This window comes from Gobius niger (assembly GCF_951799975.1).
Source record: "Gobius niger genome assembly, chromosome: 1".
In the NCBI taxonomy this organism is placed as follows: Eukaryota; Metazoa; Chordata; class Actinopteri; order Gobiiformes; family Gobiidae; genus Gobius; species Gobius niger.
Genome location: NC_136852.1, coordinates 963,686 through 978,984, shown reverse-complemented (window position 1 = coordinate 978,984; position 15,299 = coordinate 963,686). Strand labels below are relative to the sequence as shown.

Sequence of the window (15,299 nt, the reverse complement as noted above, 5' to 3'; positions counted from 1 at the left end):
AACTGATTTTATTATGAACTGATTTTATTATGAACTGATTTTATAATGAACTGATTTTATTATGAACTGATTTTATAATGAACTGATTTTATAATGAACTGATTTTATTATGAACTGATTTTATAATGAACTGATTTTATTATGAACTGATTTTTATAATGAACTGATTTTATAATGAACTGATTTTATTATGAACTGATTTTTATAATGAACTGATTTTATAATGAACTGATTTTATAATGAACTGACTTTATAATGAACTGACTTTATAATGAACTGATTTTATTATGAACTGACTTTATAATGAACTGACTTTATTATGAACTGACTTTATTATGAACTGATTTTATAATGAACTGACTTTATTATGAACTGACTTTATAATGAACTGATTTTATAATGAACTGATTTTATAATGAACTGACTTTATTATGAACTGATTTTATAATGAACTGACTTTATAATGAACTGACTTTATTATGAACTGATTTTATAATGAACTGACTTTATAATGAACTGACTTTATTATGAACTGATTTTATAATGAACTGACTTTATAATGAACTGACTTTATAATGAACTGATTTTTATAATGAACTGACTTTATAATGAACTGATTTTATAATGAACTGATTTTATAATGAACTGATTTTATCATGAACTGAACAGCAACAAAAAACAATAATAAAAATAATAAAAAATAACAAAAATAAAAAATAAAAAGAAGATTTTAAAACAGAGACAAGGATTCTTAAGATAGATAAATAAAGATGCTCTCTCACGGCTCTCTCGGTGTGTTTGGTCGGGGGTCTGCTGGGAGGCGATCGAAGCACCGCGGCGGCCGAGTCGGGCTGGAGTCGGGCTGGAGACGGGCGTGCGACGGTAAGGTTGGCTCGACGTTAGCCCTGTTCAGAACTGCTCCGTAGCTAACCTCTTTATTTACGTTTAGCTGGACCATCTGCTGCGGTCTTGTTTCTTGTCTTGCTTCCTGTTTCGTTTTGTTTGTACGAACTGAAAAGCTAGTGTGACCTAAAGAAAAGACTGTGAACCGACTGACACCTAAAGTGTGCACTGCAAATTTTAAATCTTATTTTTAGTCATGCTAGATTATTTCACTAACTTTTAGAGTTATTCACTTATTTTAAGCCATCGACTTTGCATTATAGTCTTGTTTTTAGCACAGACCTTTATTATTTGTCTTATTTAGTTCAGAAATCTTAAATCAGTTTTTTTAGGAGTTAAAATAAGATATTGTTTGTTTCAACGTTGAAAATCGTGATTAGAGATTTTTGGAGCGTAAAAAAAGACTTAATTCAAGGATGAGTGTTTGGCACTAGATTTATTTTAGAAAGTCAGTCAGTCAGGAGAAACCTACAACTACTCTGCAATATATTATTCGCTCTAAAAATAATCACACCATTATCCACATCACGCACGACAACACAAGTCTTTCATTTCAGTTCAGTTTATTTTGAAAGATTTTCCTCCCAATATCTACCAGACGTCATTTGATTAGTTTGGAATTAATGCTGTAAGAAACACGATACATTCGGCAGCACTGGTCAAGCACAAAGCCAGTATCAGCACTCTGCCCTCCACCAGAAATCAGGACAAAAAAAGGTGAAATCGAACTCAATTCAAGTTTTAAATTGCCACACTATTCTCCATCAACTCTGGATCCAGATACTTGTACGGCAGGTCCAGATTTGTGTTCCGTTTGCCAATAGCTGCACCTAACTCTTTCAGTTCTTCTCCAAACTTCTTGATCAGGTCGAGGGGAACCTCCTCACAGAACAGTTCTTCTGGGTACCAGCCAAGAGGATACTGAGAGAACAGCATAAAAAAGTCATTAAACCAATCACACAACAGTAGCTCAGAGTAGTAAAAGTCACTTACGACGTCGTTGTACTGTTCGCTGAGGAGCCAGAGAATGGCCAGGATGTTCACGGTGGCGTTGACGTCAGGGAGCGTTTGCAGAAAGATGTGCTCGTTGGCTCCGCCCTTGACGGTGGGCGGGGCGCGTTGTAAGGTGGGCGGGAAGTTGGGCATCCAGTTCCCAATGTCCAACTGCAAAGCATCGAAATCAGTAACAGAGTTTCAATGTAACAGTTTAATAGTTGGTGCCTCCTGAGTTTCTCTGCTCCGCCTGTATGCTCAGACTTCGGCTCAGACTTCGGCTCAGACTTCGGCTCAGACTTCGGCTCAGACTTCGGCTCAGACCTCGGCTCAGACCTCGGCTCAGACCTCGGCTCAGACTTCGGCTCAGACTTCGGCTCAGACTTCGGCTCAGACTTCGGCTCAGACTTCGGCTCAGACTTCAGCTCAGACTTCAGTCAGACTTCAGCTCAGACTTCAGTCAGACTTCAGCTCAGACTTCAGTTCAGACTTCAGCTCAGACTTCAGCTCAGACTTCAGTCAGACTTCAGCTCAGACTTCAGCTCAGACTTCAGCTCAGACTTCAGCTCAGACTTCAGTTCAGACTTCAGCTCAGACTTCAGCTCAGACTTCAGCTCAGACTTCAGTCAGACTTCGGCTCAGACTTCAGCTCAGACTTCAGCTCAGACTTCAGTCAGACTTCGGCTCAGACTTCGGCTCAGACTTCAGCTCAGACTTCGGCTCAGACTTCGGCTCAGACTTCGGCTCAGACTTCAGCTCAGACTTCAGCTCAGACTTCAGCTCAGACTTCAGTCAGACTTCGGCTCAGACTTCAGCTCAGACTTCAGCTCAGACTTCAGCTCAGACTTCAGCTCAGACTTCAGTCAGACTTCAGTTCAGACTTCGGCTCAGACTTCGGCTCAGACTTCGGCTCAGACTTCGGCTCAGACTTCGGCTCAGACTTCGGCTCAGACTTCGGCTCAGACTTCAGCTCAGACTTCAGCTCAGACTTCAGCTCAGACTTCAGTTCAGACTTCGGCTCAGACTTGTCTCTCTCGCCGCTGTGAGCACAGGCTCCAGAGAACACAACATGACACTAATGTTGATTCAGGATCTGAACTGAAGTTTGCAGAGATACTCAGATACTCCCATGTGTGTTTTGTATCCTCGCTCACACTGTGGACGGTGTATTTTATTTGTATTTTTTAACTCTGCATGTTTGTGGTTTTGGTGTGAGAGAGACACAGGGCGGGGTGGAGAGGAGGCGGGTGTGACCGGGGGTTTGCGTGGACGTGGAGGGCGGGAAACGGTCACCCATGAGTTCATTAGCGCATTTCACACCTTTCAGGATGAAACACTGTCACGACAACGCAAACAACGAGCTGGTGCACGATACACCGTCTTTTCTTACACAAATGTCTCCTTTTACAAGACACTGAAGGACTAAACAGATCGTTTCGTTACCAGAGGAAAACCGTATGTGGGCGTTTGCAGATATACAAGGTAGTTCACATCATCACCTGTCCATTGTTGACCGCTGAGTGCTGGGCGGAGCAGGTGAAAATGACCATAGTGACAAACTTCACCAGTTCATCCACTGCACTGAAGCTCTGGGGGATTCCTAAAACATCACGACTTTCATTATAAACCTCATTATTGTCCAACTGTTTGGTAAAGAACTGGGTTTACCAAATGACTCACCTGATTCTTTGCGAGACAGAAATCCATGTTCAAACACATCCTTGATGAAGTTCTGCAGCTCCGAGTCCTTTTGGACGTCGCTGTCGCTCTTGTAGTAGTTGGTCAAGATGCCGCTCACAAACCTTAAAAGATCATCATTTCACAGTCACATGTGTCTCTGTTGCAGCAGTAGAACGAACAGCCTCCTCAGAATCCTTTGTACCTGTGTATGATGTCCCACAGCCGGAGCCCGTCGTCTCTGTAGTAGTATTTGGGCACTGACTCGACCCCTCTGTCCTTAATGTCCTCTGGGAGACAGAGGGAGCGGTAGGTCAGTGAGGACAGCGCACCCTGCAGGATGGAGACCACACCCTCACCACCAGCGGCTGCATACTGAGACAGAAGTTTGATTGTTTTTAATCATCATTGTGCATTAGGGACATACTATCTATGAAATGATGGCTTACCTTTGTCAAAACCCCTTCAGAACCCACCTCTTCTGAAATGAGTTGTTTTCTCGCCAAAGTGTTGATGACAAAGGTGTAACGAGTGTGAGGAAGAAGGAGCTGAAAAAAAGATTAGACAATTTAAATGATGATCAGAAACATGCAGCCGTGCCTTACATCTTTGTTTACTCCAAGGAGATATATTTTAACGGCCACAAAATGACTTTGTTTTAGGGACGATCCCATGGCAGCGTGTTCAGAGATTGATGCGCCTTAACTCCCACCTGAACCGAGCACATTTTCTCCAGTTTGGCTTTACCCCAATACAAAAGCTTCTTGAAAAAAAGCTGTGAAAATAGCAACAAAACTGAGACAAAAACTATGATGGAAGTGTGACAAAAAAGTGAGAAAAATATGATAAAAATGTGACCAAAAAATGTGACCAAAAAATGACAAAAAATGTGACAAACAATGACCAAAAAAATGACAAAAAAGTTACAAAAATGAGTTGAATACCCAACAAAAAATGATGCAAAAAAAAATCTGATGACGTGAGGAAAAAGATCCTCTCGGTTAAGGCGGGAGTTAAGAGATTAAGATTTCCTGTCAAAATGTCACTAACTAATTGGGGCGTGGCCACAATTATATTTTTAGTTTGTTGTCATGTGATGAAGGTCTGTGCTGAACGGCCTCGCTCTACAACAAAGTTGACGTTGGCTCCGCCCCCATAGGTGTCTTTTCACTTTCGCCTCAGTTCCATCCCGTCCTGCATCGTTGAAATCTTTTCTCTGGCCAGTGAACTTTATTGCCGCAATACCCAGTATGTAGGTGCCCAGTCAAAAAAAAAAAAACGATTCAGGGTTGGGATTGATCTTGCAGTCTCATGGTTGAGAGTCCAGTGCTCTACCTATGGAGCTACACAAGCTGAGTGATATGGTGCCACTAAACATATACATAACCCGCACTCATGTTTGTGCAGAAAACGGAGCATTTTGTAATTAGAGAAAATTTGTCTGGGTGTCCAAAGAGTTGAGAGTTTTCTCCAGCCCTGCAGCACCCTCGATGGGTGAAACGACATTTTGGTCAGACCCATGTAGTAGGAGGAACATAGGGCTGCTCGATTATTGAAAAAAATAATAATCACGATTATTTTTGTCATAATTGAAATCACGATTTTTCAAACGATTATTTGTTGCCTTTAAAAAAAGTCTATCTTCATTTTATTTATCAAAATACTATGATGATATTTTAAGTTTTCTGGACAGTCATAAAAGTACAAATGATTTCAAGTACGCCTGGATTAAAGAGAGGTTCCTGTTTCACACCTGCCCCCTGCTGGCCAGCCCTCCCACTTGCACAAGTAAACTGAGCAATGCGACCTGATGACATCATCACACAGCGCTGTTTGTTTTTATGTCTGACAAAAGCATGAGCCATGGCACATGAAAAGCGAAGGTAAAATAATCCCAGCGGCCTGAAATAACGCAAGTCTGCTTTGCAAAAAATATTTTTTTGAAAAAAATTAAAATAAAAACTTCGAAAAAAAAAAAAAAAATTGAATTGAAAAAATAAATATATATAATCGATTTTTTGCGATTATGCCAATTTTGTAATCGTTTACTGTTGTAATAGAAATCGTAATCGAATTTCAATTAATTGCACAGCCCTAGAGGAACACACAGAGAGACGGACAGGAAACAGCCAATCAGAACAGAACCTGTGATTGTACAAAAAGTGGAATTTGGAGCCAAAAACGTAGAAATTAAAGCTTCTTTCTATGACAGCGGGGTAGTATACAGGCTTGGGAGTCTAATTAAAATAAAATTTATGAATTTGAGGAGAAATTCTGACAGAGACCAGCGTGCTGCAAGGCTTAGAAATCTAGCTATTTTAACAGTGGATGGGTGGGCCACTTACAAGCCACTTACAAGCCACTTACAAGCCACTTTAAAGGCATTTTTTCCGGTAGTGACTGCGTTTGCGCAACGTTAGGTCCAGCTCGGGAATGTGCAGGCGCGCCGGATTGTGTCCATTCCAATCCAACAAAGTCTGTGAAAGACATGAGGCTTTGATTTTTGTTGAAAATGGCCTCTGACTTGCGGCCTTGTCATGACCACGCACAAATATATTTCATAAATGTAACTGATAATTTTGAAAGCCACATGGGTCTGGGACATTGGCCGAAATGTGAGGCTTTCGATTGAAAACTCTGGGATAAGGGGTCAGAAGTTCAAGAAATATGTGACTAAGAAACGCATCAGTGACTTTGGGGAGCGACTGGTGAATGAGCCCGTCTTTAGTGCGTACTGTACCTTGTAAAGAGGGTGCACTCTGGGGATGTTCCTCAGTAAAGCCACAGCGAAGACCTCCGCCAGCAGGTGAGTGCGCAGCAGGTGCACATTGAGCTCGTGGTCATGGAAGTCGGCGCTTCTCACAAAGGTCTTGGCCAATAACCAGTCGTACTCACGGTCAGAGGGGATGAAGATCGGGTTGTCCTCTGCTGGTTTCTGTTTGAGCTGCAGGAGAAAATCAAACCTGTAACTCTTTACACTAGAGTGTAACACCAGAGCTCTGGACATGCTCCTCACCTGAATGGCCACAGGCTTCAGCTCATCCATCGGGGTTTTGTGAAGGAGGACGAGCGGAGCCGTGAGATACTGATGTTCACCATTGATCACATTGGTCTTCACTCCATCCAAAAGCTTGTAATCACACAGGAACATGTTTCCTTTCTAAAACACGAACAACACTTATTATCCACAACATTGACGGACTGTTTCTCATTCTTGTTACTTTAAAGTGATAGTCTGTAGGTTTGTAACGTGAGGAGAGAGTGACAGTGACATTTGGAAGTAATCGAGTTCCTGACAGGCAGGAACTCGTCTCATTGGTCGGAGTGATGGCACCACGATTCTGATTAGCGAGTGAGGGACTTCAGAAAAAGTAGGATTGTTTAATAATACTTATGTAACATCTGATATAGCGCCAGGTGTCAGTTCTAAACAAATGGTTACATTTGTAAAACATTTGGCTTTGATCTACTTTTTAATCAAAAGTCTTTCGAGTGAGCACAGACCTCCATTTCCCCGTTTAAATCCAAGTGGACCATCTCATCCGTGACAGGAAAGTGCTGAGGCAGAGCGGTGCAGCGTCGGATCAGGATGGGGTTGAGTCCACTCAGGTACTGGGAACCGAAGAAAGCGTCGTCCCTCCAGTGCTCGTACACGTACTCTGAGAAACATCAGCACAGTGATGACTCTGAAGTCACTAACACCAGAGCTTTAGATTCAGGACTTTACCTGAGGTTTCGTCTTTGTGCCAGTTGAACACTCTGTGTAGACAATCAAAGTCGGGCCAAGGTTCGACACAGTTGGCCAAACCAGTCAGTTTCATCACTCCAAGCCTTTGAACAAAACATTATCAAATCAGTAACTCACAAAATATTCAACACTATTGTGAAAATGACTTACCCTTGAAAATATGTCCGGGTGAATTCAATAGTTTTTGAGTAAGAGAATTTGACTTCGGAAGGCAGACCATCCTCTGTGCTCATGCAGTAAGGCATTCCCTTTTCATAAACCGCCCAACTGGAAGGGATGCAGATATACAATAACGCTGATCACATTATTAAAAAAATGTAAGGAACATTAGGTGCTCACCTGTATTGTTCTTTTCTGCGCTCGAGCTCGAGCTCCCGCGCTCCTTTGACCACAGCTTTCTGTTCCTCAAAGGCAAACGTGGCTACAGTGTTCAAAAAACAAACTTAAGTCACATTATACTACCTAGATAGGCCAACTCAAAGCTATCACACTCACTGATGAACATCTTCAATGAAGGTTCTTGAGTCATCGTCTGTCCTGTGTAGTTCAAGTGTCAAACATTTCACTTCTTCATCCAAAAGGCTTCGTCAGCTACACTAAAGTTTCAGTTCAGCCCAGATAAAGACCACGGGGAGGTTCAGCAGCTACTCTCCTGTAGGTAAACATCTTTGTAGTTATGAATCTTTGTGGTTTTAATCTCAGCTGATCACTGCTTATTACCTGCCTACTGACCTATTGTCATGTCAATGAGGCCGACACACAGATCAATGGGTGGGTAATTATCAGTGATCAGCTGAGACTAGGGTCGTTGGAAGTTAGAACTACAAAGACTCATGACTACAAAGATGTTTACCTACAGGTGAGAGTAGCTGCTAATAGAGGGGAGGAGCCGAATTGCAGCACCCTCGATGGGTGAAACAATATTTTGGTCAGACCATGTAGTAGGAGGAACACACAGAGAGACGGACAGGAAACAGCCAATCAGGACAGAACTTGTGATTGTACAGTCCAAAAAGTGGAATTTGGAGCCAAAAACATAGAAATTAAAGCTTCTTTCTATGACAGAGGGGTAGTATACAGGCTTAGGAGTCTAATTAAGATAAAATTGATGAATTTGAGGAGAATTTCTGACAGAGACCAGCGTGCTGCAAGGCTTAGAAATCTAGCTATTTTAACAGTGGATGGGTGGGCCACTTACAAGCCACTTACAAGCCACTTTAAAGCCACTTTAAAGGCATTTTTGCCGGTAGTGGCTGCGTTTGCGCAACGTTAGGTCCAGCTCGAGAATGTGAAGGCGCGCCGGATTGTGTCCGTTCCAATCCAACAAAGTCTCTGAAAAATATGAGGCTTTGATTTTTGTTGAAAATGGCCTCTTACTTGCGGCCTTGTCATGACCACGCACAAATATATTTCATAAATGTAACTGATGATTTTGAAAGCCACATGGGTCTGGGACATTGACCAAAATATGAGGCTTTCGATTGAAAACTCTGGGATCAGAAGTCAGAAGTTCAAGAAATATGATTTTGAAGGTTCCAGGTTTGAGGCAAGATGTACGACTTCCTGTAGCGTTTTTGACGGAGCCATTATGTATTTTTTGCATGTCCTGATGTGGCCTTGGCCAGTGTCACTTTTGTACGATGACATTTTTTGTGACCGGGCTCTCATTGACTCAATGCCTCAGTGATCAGCTGAGACTAGGGTCGTTGGAAGTTAGAACTACAAAGACTCATGACTGCAAAGATGTTTACCTACTGGTGAGAGTAGCTGCTAATAGAGGGGAGGAGCCAAATTGAACTCCTCCCTGTGGTCTATCTGGGCTGAACTGAACCTTAGTGTCGCTGACGAAGCCTTTTGGAGGAAGAGGCGGAACGTTCGACACTTTGACTACAAAGTACAGACGATAACTCAAGAACCCTCATTGAAGATGAACAACTCCTGTACGACTGAGAGCCTACACGGACATCACTGATGAACAGGCCTATTCAAAGCATTTAACCCTGATGTATAATGGCAGACCGACTCTAGTGCATGATTTATAATGAGAGTCAACATAAGGGCCGTAAATGGAACAACATCAAGGCCGTGGGAACCCAGGGTGCTGAGGGCGCTGCAACACCCCCTGGTGGATAGTTTGTGAACTGCAGGCAATATTAACCCCTTAACTCCCACCTGAACTGAGCATATTTTCTCCAGTTTGGCTTTACCCCAATCCAAAAGCTTCTGGAAAAAGGTGAGAAAATGGCGACAGAACTGAGACGAAAACAATGATGGAAAAAAAGTGCGAAAACTTTGACAAAAAACGGACAAAAAAAAACAGAAAGTGACAAAAAAATTACGAAAAATTTACAAAAAATGATGAAAAAGTGGCTAAAATGTCACAAAAAATTGACAGAAAAGGACCAAAAAAATGTATGAAAAATGACAAAGAAAAGACAAAAAATTGACAAAAAAAATTATGAAAAGATGATGAAAAAGTGGCAAAAAATTGACAAAAATTTGACAAAAAAAAAATTGACAACAAAAGGACAAATGTGACAAAAAGTGACAAAAAATTTACTATTTGACAAAAAATGTACCAAAAAGTAACAATAATGAGTTGAATACCCCAAAGAATGATGGAAAAAAAATCTGATGATGTGAGGAAAAAGATCCATTCAGATGAGTTTTGTAGATTTTAGCTTTCAAATGAGGCGTTACACTGGGTTACAGGATTTGGGTAAAGCTGAACTGGAGAAAATGCTCTCGGTTCAGAGGAGTTAAGAGGTTAATAAATAGGATTTATGCACAGAAAAAGTATTTTTTCCCTCAGCATCCCCAAACTAAAATATCTTCCCATGGCTCTGAACAACATGGTTAAACTCAAAGCTTTTAAAGTCACTGATGAAGAGACTGACTCTTTTAGGAACAGCTGAAGAAGCTTATTAGAATGGAATTTGAACATTCCCTGAAAGAAGTGTCCCCAGCCTGCACTGACCTGTCCCCTCCATGTAGTAGTGAGTATCCTCATCCTCGATCCACTGATAAATGGGAAACTTATAAACTTGTCCTTCTGGAGACGTCACCTCCACTTTGTCCACAAACCAGTTGTCTTGAGCAAACAGTGGCAGCTGCTGCTTATCCAGCTCAATCATCAGCAGCTTCCCCAGGCTTTCCTTGCAGCTCAGAGAGATTGTAGATTCCTGAAATCATCCAGATGTGAGAGGTGCTGTCATGCACGTGTTAATGAATACTGTAGACGACTTACTGATCCGTGGAAGAAGCCGAACATCCCCTTCACCCATTTACGTTCACTCTCTCCATCCTCACCCACCAGCTTGATGTAGACGTTGTTAAAAGTGTGTGAAAGAGGGCGGTCCCCAGTAAAGATTTTGACAGTGTATGACGCCATCTTCAGCTTCAGAACAATGAACCCTGAAAACAGAACGTTCCAAATGAAATGTGTCTGTTGTTAAGGGGAGTCGGTGAGCCCAGTTCACTGAGTCAACTGTGTTTGTTTCCCTGAAAACTGAAAGAACCGAGTGAACTGACTCAGCGAACTTTCAGCTTTCAGGGAGACTTGAAACATCTGGAAACAAACAAACAAATCCCTTCACAAAACAGGTTTAGTTAATGACTGATTCAAGGCCATTGTTAGTTCTTGCTTGTGCATTAGCTGGAGCAGGGGCGGGGCCAAGGAGAGCGAGTGTAACACATGATGAAAAGTAGATACTATTACTACTACTACTACACCACTATGTTTCTATTATCTTTCCCTGCTACTTTTGTTGAGCCAAGACCACATTTTCTGTGCATGTATCTCATGTCTCAATATACAGGTGAAACTCGGGAAATCAGAATATCATGAAAAAGTTCATTTATTTCTGTAATTAAAAAATGTGAAACTAATACATGTCATTTTGCATGTCCTGAGTCTATATGTCAAGCCTTTGTTTTGATGATTTTGGCTTACAGCTTTTAAACAAAGATTAAAATATTGCATGAAATCAATAAAACAAATGATTATAAAGATAGAAATGTGGGTCCTCTGAAAACTATAATCCTGCACATACTTAGTCCTTGGCTATTATGGCTCAGTTTGTAAAAACAATAAATAAATAAAACATCTTAGAAAATTGGAATATTTATAAAATGGACGTTAAGCCATAGATGATTATGGCTTAACGTCCATTTTATAACAAAGGCTTGACAAGGCTTGACATGGCATGGGTCTACATCAGGGGGAGGCAAGTTTTCTTGGCAGAGGCCGATTTTCTTTATTGTTTACACAACACTGGAAACAAGGCCCTCTTAAATGAGATAAATGACTTAAAATTGCTTGAATTAAAGTTCTTCTATGTTGAATTTGAGTCGGTTTGAACTGATCCAAGATACAAATGCGACAGCGCCGATGGAACAAGAATAAAACCCACTTGAAATCAGACAAATAATTGTTTTTCACTTTAAGGCGAGACACTGCAGGTGAATAGGGAAAAAATTTATATTTACAGATATCAATTTGAAACGTTTGCTGTCGATCACTGACATAAATGTGAGAAAAAAATACATTGCAAGTTTATCTTTTGTCAATGTCAATGCCAATTTTATTTATAAAGCACATTTAAAAACAACCATAGTCGACCAAAGTGCTGTACAAGAACAAGGTGTTTCATGCCTAAAAATGCCCCAAATTTCCCATCTTTTTGGCAACGAAATCTGAATAATGGATAGAGCACAAATTTATGGTTTCATTTTATTGATGAATGAGTTGCCAAGACTTTCTCAGAGGGGATTTTGGATTTCTTGTTTAGTTTCAAAATAAGCTGTTTTTTAGTGGAAAAATGTGTAAAAAAATTATTTTCGCCTTATTTTTTGACATTCAAAACTCAATAAATGGAGCTTAAGGGATTAAATAATAAAAAATCCCTCTGAAAAAATCTTCCAAATCTTGTTCAGTCCAAGGCTGGAAAATGTGACGTCTTTAGGTCCGACTGACGTGGACATAGTGTCGCCACAATGACAGAAACATGTGTTTGGAGAAAAGGGCCTTGAAATTGTGTTCTCCCATATAAGTCTATGGGGGAACATTGAATCAGCGCAATATTTAAATATGTTATTGTGAAGATTAGGCATATTTTCTGTTTCCGGGTGAAAGCTTATATGTTCAGAGACAGATTTGGCCCAAAACCTGAAAACTGAAAAAATTTAGTTTTTCCCCTTAAATGACCGAAAATTATCTGAATTAAGAGAATAACGATGACTAGAGTTTTTATCTCGCCCAAGACCAGACCAAATCTACTCAAACCTTAGATTTAATCTAATTCAAGTAGATTTATGCCACTTCATCCTTAAAACAATTATTCGTTTTCCAGTGCACTTCTTTCACATGCCAGTGTTGTCCATAATATATGACCTCATTGGGTGTATTGAGAGTATTCCAACCTTTCTTTCTCCCATTTAACTCTAATAATGTTAAAAGTACTCTCGGATTTGGGTAATCATGTTCCTCAAAATCATCTTGAGGGCCAGAGGTTCTGTGCTGGACGGCCGGATTTGGACCCCGGGCCTGACGTTGCCTCCCCCTGGTCTACGTCATATATTAGTATATCACAAATAAATGAACTTTTTCACAATATCCTATTTAGTTTTACCTGGACTGCATTCTGTTTTTAATGGAGTGAACGAATAGTGCAATGTAAAGCAAGTGCATTAGTATTATTATTATTCTAAATCCACTTCCCAACCCCTCCCTCCCCACTCGAGGTTAGTTCTGTTCCCCGTCAGTGTGAGGTCTTACCTGGACGGAGCCGGACCAGGATCTGCTGCTCAGACCAGTGTCCGCCTCTGACCTCGGCCTGTATTTGTGGGCCGACCCAAGGGCGGGACTTTCCTCTGAACATTGGGGAGGTTAAACTCCTATAATCATGTTATGATTATCGGCGGCTGTGTAGGGGGGGGGGATCTCTTTCCACGTGCTGGAGAGAGATAAACCCCCAACATTTATAAAAGAGATCAAGAGGTGGGTCCTCTGAAAACTATAATCCTGCACATACTTAGGCCTTGGTTTTTATAGCTCAGTTTGTAAATTAAAACAAAAAAAATAAATCATCTCAGAAAATTAGAATATTTATAAAATGGACGTTAAGCCATAATCATCTAAATTATAACAAAGGCTTGACATGTCATGGGTCTATGTCATATATTAGTATCACAGTTTTACCTGGACTGCATTCTGTTTTTAACCTCTTACCACCCGCCTAAACCAAATGCACTCTGTCCTCTTTGGCTATAGGCCTGTGTAACACCTCATTTGAAAGCTAAGACCCACAAAACTGATCTTTTTCCTCGTGTTGTTGCTGTGTTGTGTCACCTTTTGTATGTTTTTTTTTGTTTTGTTTTTTTTCATTTTTGTTGAATTTTTGTTGAGTTTTTGTCACATTTTTGTTCAATTTTTGTCACATTTTTGTTGAGTTTTTGTCACATTTTTTGTTGAATTTTTGTTAAATTTTTGTTGCGTTTTTGTCACATTTTTGTTCAATTTTTGTCACATCTTTTGTTGAATTTTTGTCACATCTTTTGTTGAATTTTTGTTAATATTGTGTTGAGTTTTTGTCACATTTTTGTTGAATTTTTGTTAAATTTTTGTTAAATTTTTTTCACTTTTTTTTCATTTTTGTTGAATTTTTGTCACATTTTTGTTGAGTTTTTGTCACATTTTTTGTTGAATTTTTGTTAAATTTTTGTTGCGTTTTTGTCACATTTTTGTTCAATTTTTGTCACATCTTTTGTTGAATTTTTGTTAAATTTGTGTTGAATTTTTGTCACATTTTTGTTGAATTTTTGTTAAATTTCTGTTGAATTTTTGTCACATTTTTGTTGAGTTTTTGTCACATTTTTGTTGAATTTTTGTCACTTTTTTTTCATTTTTGTTGAATTTTTGTCACATTTTTGTTGAGTTTTCGTCACATTTTTGTTGAGTTTTTGTCACATTTTTGTTGCATTTTTGTCAGATTTTTGTTGAGTTTTCGTCACATTTTGTTGATTTTTTGTCACATTTTTGTTGCGTTTACATCCTTGTTTTTCTTCTCATTTTTTGTGGCTGTTTTGGTGCTTTTTCCCCAAGAAGCTTCTCTGGTGCTGGAGAGAGATAAACCCCCCTGACATTTATAAAAGAGATCGAGAGGTTCATATAAATCAAGCCCTTTTGGTTTAAACAGGGCGTTTTTCTGAAAAGAACAGTTTCAATAAGATTATAACATCATCCAAAGGTACATAAGAATAAATCACTTTGTCACATTGTTCCTCGAAGTCGCTAATGGAGCTCGCTCTTGTTACACTCGTGCCACAAAAAACACATTACACAGAATTTAGATTAAAAATGAAGCTATGAAAACTTTAAAACTATAAGGGCATAAAGATATTAAAATCAATTAATAACATAAATAATAAGTAAAATATGATCGGACAACAATGCGATCTGAGCCGGATGATTTCACTGCAAAGTTACACACCATTGTGCTTCCACTGTTTTGTTACTATTATTATTGTGATTATTGTTATTATTTTGCAAACAGAACCGGTGGTAACTGGCTCTGTTGCCGTTTCCACACTTCACACGTGTCTTTTTGACCATGTTAAGACAAGAATTGGACTTTGCAACATAGATTTTATAAATCAGTGCCCTAGAATTAGTAAATAAGTAAAAGTGGCTATGTTGCCAAAACTCTGAAAGAAATGCCGTTGGAATCTGTGTGTGTCCGTGTGCGTTTGTGTTCATTGCATCTTTGTGTTTTTACTTATCGAGTTTGTTCCAGACAAAGGGAGTGGAACCCGTGACACCGTGTGACCCCGAGTGTAGATCAGGGTCACGTGACTGGATTGAAACAAACGCAGCGACTGCAGAGAACAGGGAGGTGGAGGAACAGCAGCGACATGTGACTTCCTGAGAGGACGTTGATAAAGTCTCTGGTCACAGGCGTGTCTGCTCTGAGCCAATCAC

At 40.0% G+C, this 15,299-nt stretch overlaps 1 protein-coding gene across 1 annotated transcript; it reads right to left on the bottom strand.

Moving 5' to 3' along the window:
• Positions 1 to 1,644: 1,644 nt before the first annotated feature.
• Positions 1,645 to 13,200, bottom strand: LOC306978449 (polyunsaturated fatty acid lipoxygenase ALOX15B-like; the record flags this gene model as incomplete). Its single annotated transcript, XM_079576983.1, has 15 exons — positions 1,645 to 1,824; positions 1,897 to 2,067; positions 3,396 to 3,496; positions 3,577 to 3,698; positions 3,779 to 3,948; positions 4,023 to 4,121; positions 6,314 to 6,517; positions 6,590 to 6,733; positions 7,078 to 7,232; positions 7,301 to 7,404; positions 7,472 to 7,588; positions 7,661 to 7,742; positions 10,299 to 10,503; positions 10,569 to 10,735; positions 13,098 to 13,200. 15 exons carry the CDS (start codon positions 13,198 to 13,200, stop codon positions 1,645 to 1,647), a joined length of 2,124 nt encoding a protein of 707 aa, XP_079433109.1.
• Between the last annotated feature and the right edge of the window lie 2,099 nt (positions 13,201 to 15,299).